The 2,090-nt window shown below is 42.2% G+C and overlaps 1 protein-coding gene across 1 annotated transcript; it reads left to right on the forward strand.

Moving 5' to 3' along the window:
• The first annotated feature begins 268 nt into the window (after window positions 1-268).
• Window positions 269-1,069, forward strand: LOC141601115 (uncharacterized). Its single transcript, XM_074421383.1, has one exon. The coding sequence runs from the start codon at window positions 269-271 to the stop codon at window positions 1,067-1,069; it is 801 nt and encodes a 266-aa protein (XP_074277484.1).
• Window positions 1,070-2,090: the final 1,021 nt, after the last annotated feature.

Below are 2,090 nucleotides of genomic sequence, written 5' to 3' on the forward strand. Positions count from 1 at the left end.
AACTGGGAGACTGTCCAAGAAAGATTGCTCTGCTCTTACTGAAAAGATGGTAGCCAAAATCAGGGGACTGGGGGCTAAGAAGCTATCCTATTCTGGTAGAGTTATTCTTATCAACTCAGTCCTTAATACACTCCACAATTACTGGGCTCAGCTGTTTATTATTCCTAAAAGTGTCATTAAATGAATAGAGGCCATCTGCAGAAACTATTTATGGGACAGCAGTCCAGATTATCATAGGGTGCCTCTAGTTGCGTGGGAAAAGGTTACCATGACAAAACAGGAAGGAGGGCTTGGCATTAAGAAAGCTGAAGTATGGAACATTGCAACTGTGGGTAAGTTGGTTGATTGGATCTATACAAATTCAGATAGGCTCTGGATCAGATGGGTGCATGATGTTTACTTAAAAGACAAAGACTGGCATGACTATGTCCCTAAATCTGATGCAACATGGGTCTGGAAACAAATCTGCGAAGTCAAGGAAAAATTAAAAGATGGATTTGTGGATGGTGTTTGGCTCTTTCATCCTAAAGGATATTCCATTAGAAGAGGCTATGAATGGCTCAAACCTATCCAAGCTCCTCAACCTTGGCAGTCCATTGTGTGGAACAACTGGAACATTCCCAAGCATTCGCTAATTTCCTGGTTAATGCTACAGGGGGGGATGAATACTAAGGCAAAGCTGCATAATTTTGGATACTGTTCAGATGACAGGTGTATTCTCTGTGAAAGTATGCCTGAAACCATTGATCACTTGTTCTCTAGCTGTGTGTACAGCTGCAAAGTCAAGCAACTTCTTGAGAATTGGATTGGAACAAATCTGCTTACTGTCAGTCATTTGGCTGCAAGTGTTACTAATTCTGTCCAGTGGAAAGCTATGGCCGTTATTCTGAATGCATACCACTATGCTATATGGGCTCAAAGGAACAATGCTCGCGTAAACTACTATCTCCTCAGACCTGAGGGACTAGTGAAACAGATAGAAGAAGCAGTACGGGGAAGGATCAAGCTCAAACTTGGTCACGAGCTAGCTATGGCTAGGATAGATAGTCTGAATTTCTTAGGAATTTAGTCTGCTGTTGAGTTGTTTCTGTGATAAGTGATAGCACTTTAGTAAGTTGTCATATACGCTGTAATTGAAACGGTTTCTTGATATACAATATACATACTCACATTTCACCAAAAAAAAAAAACAATACAACGACCGTTACACTAAACAACCAACAGGAACTGAGTAGGCGAACCTACCTTTAGCCAACTGTAGCAACTCCCTGATCAAACACATGACAACAACCAAGCAAACAACCCCTATACAAATCGCATAACAGCCTATTACTACCATCACAATCCTACAAGGAAGAACAATGACAAAGATGATGATGATGATGACATACCTACGCATAGCATAGTACTTGGCTAGCAATTGTTCAGTCTCAGCCTGGAAATGTGATCCGTTGTCACTGATGATCTCATGTGGGCAACCATATTGACAGATGATATTGGTTTGTATGAACTTTGCCACGTTCTTGGTTGTAAGACTAGTGTAAGATGCTGCCTCTACCCATTTGGTGAAATAGTCGATAGCCACCAAAATGAAACAGTGACCTCCTGTTCCGGCTCGGGTGATCTTCCCGATGATGTCGATTCCACAAGCAGAAAATGGCCAAGGAGATGTCATGGTGTAGAGTAGTGAAGGAGGGACGTGTTGCACATTCCCGAAGATTTGGCAGTTGTGACAATGTTTGACATATTTGATGCAATCGGATTCCATTGTGGTCCAGAAATATCCCAGGCGCGTGATTTTCTTTGCCATCATTGGTCCACTCATGTGAGGGCCACATTATCCATCATGGACTTCTTCCATCACTTTCTGTGCCTGTGAATGATCAAGGCAATGCAAAACCACACCAAGAGGTGTTTTTTTATACAGTTCTCCTTGGATAAGGATGTATTGAGAGGCGACTAGGCGTATAGCACGTTGTCCTCTCTTATCCATATCCAGCAGATAGGTGCCATTGAGATTGAAGTTCAGAATGACTTGAAACCAAGGCTCCCCAAGGTATTCCTCTTCATCTGTGATTTGGTGCACATAG

This window comes from Silene latifolia, chromosome 9 (genome assembly GCF_048544455.1).
Source record: "Silene latifolia isolate original U9 population chromosome 9, ASM4854445v1, whole genome shotgun sequence".
NCBI classification, from domain to species: Eukaryota; Viridiplantae; Streptophyta; class Magnoliopsida; order Caryophyllales; family Caryophyllaceae; genus Silene; species Silene latifolia.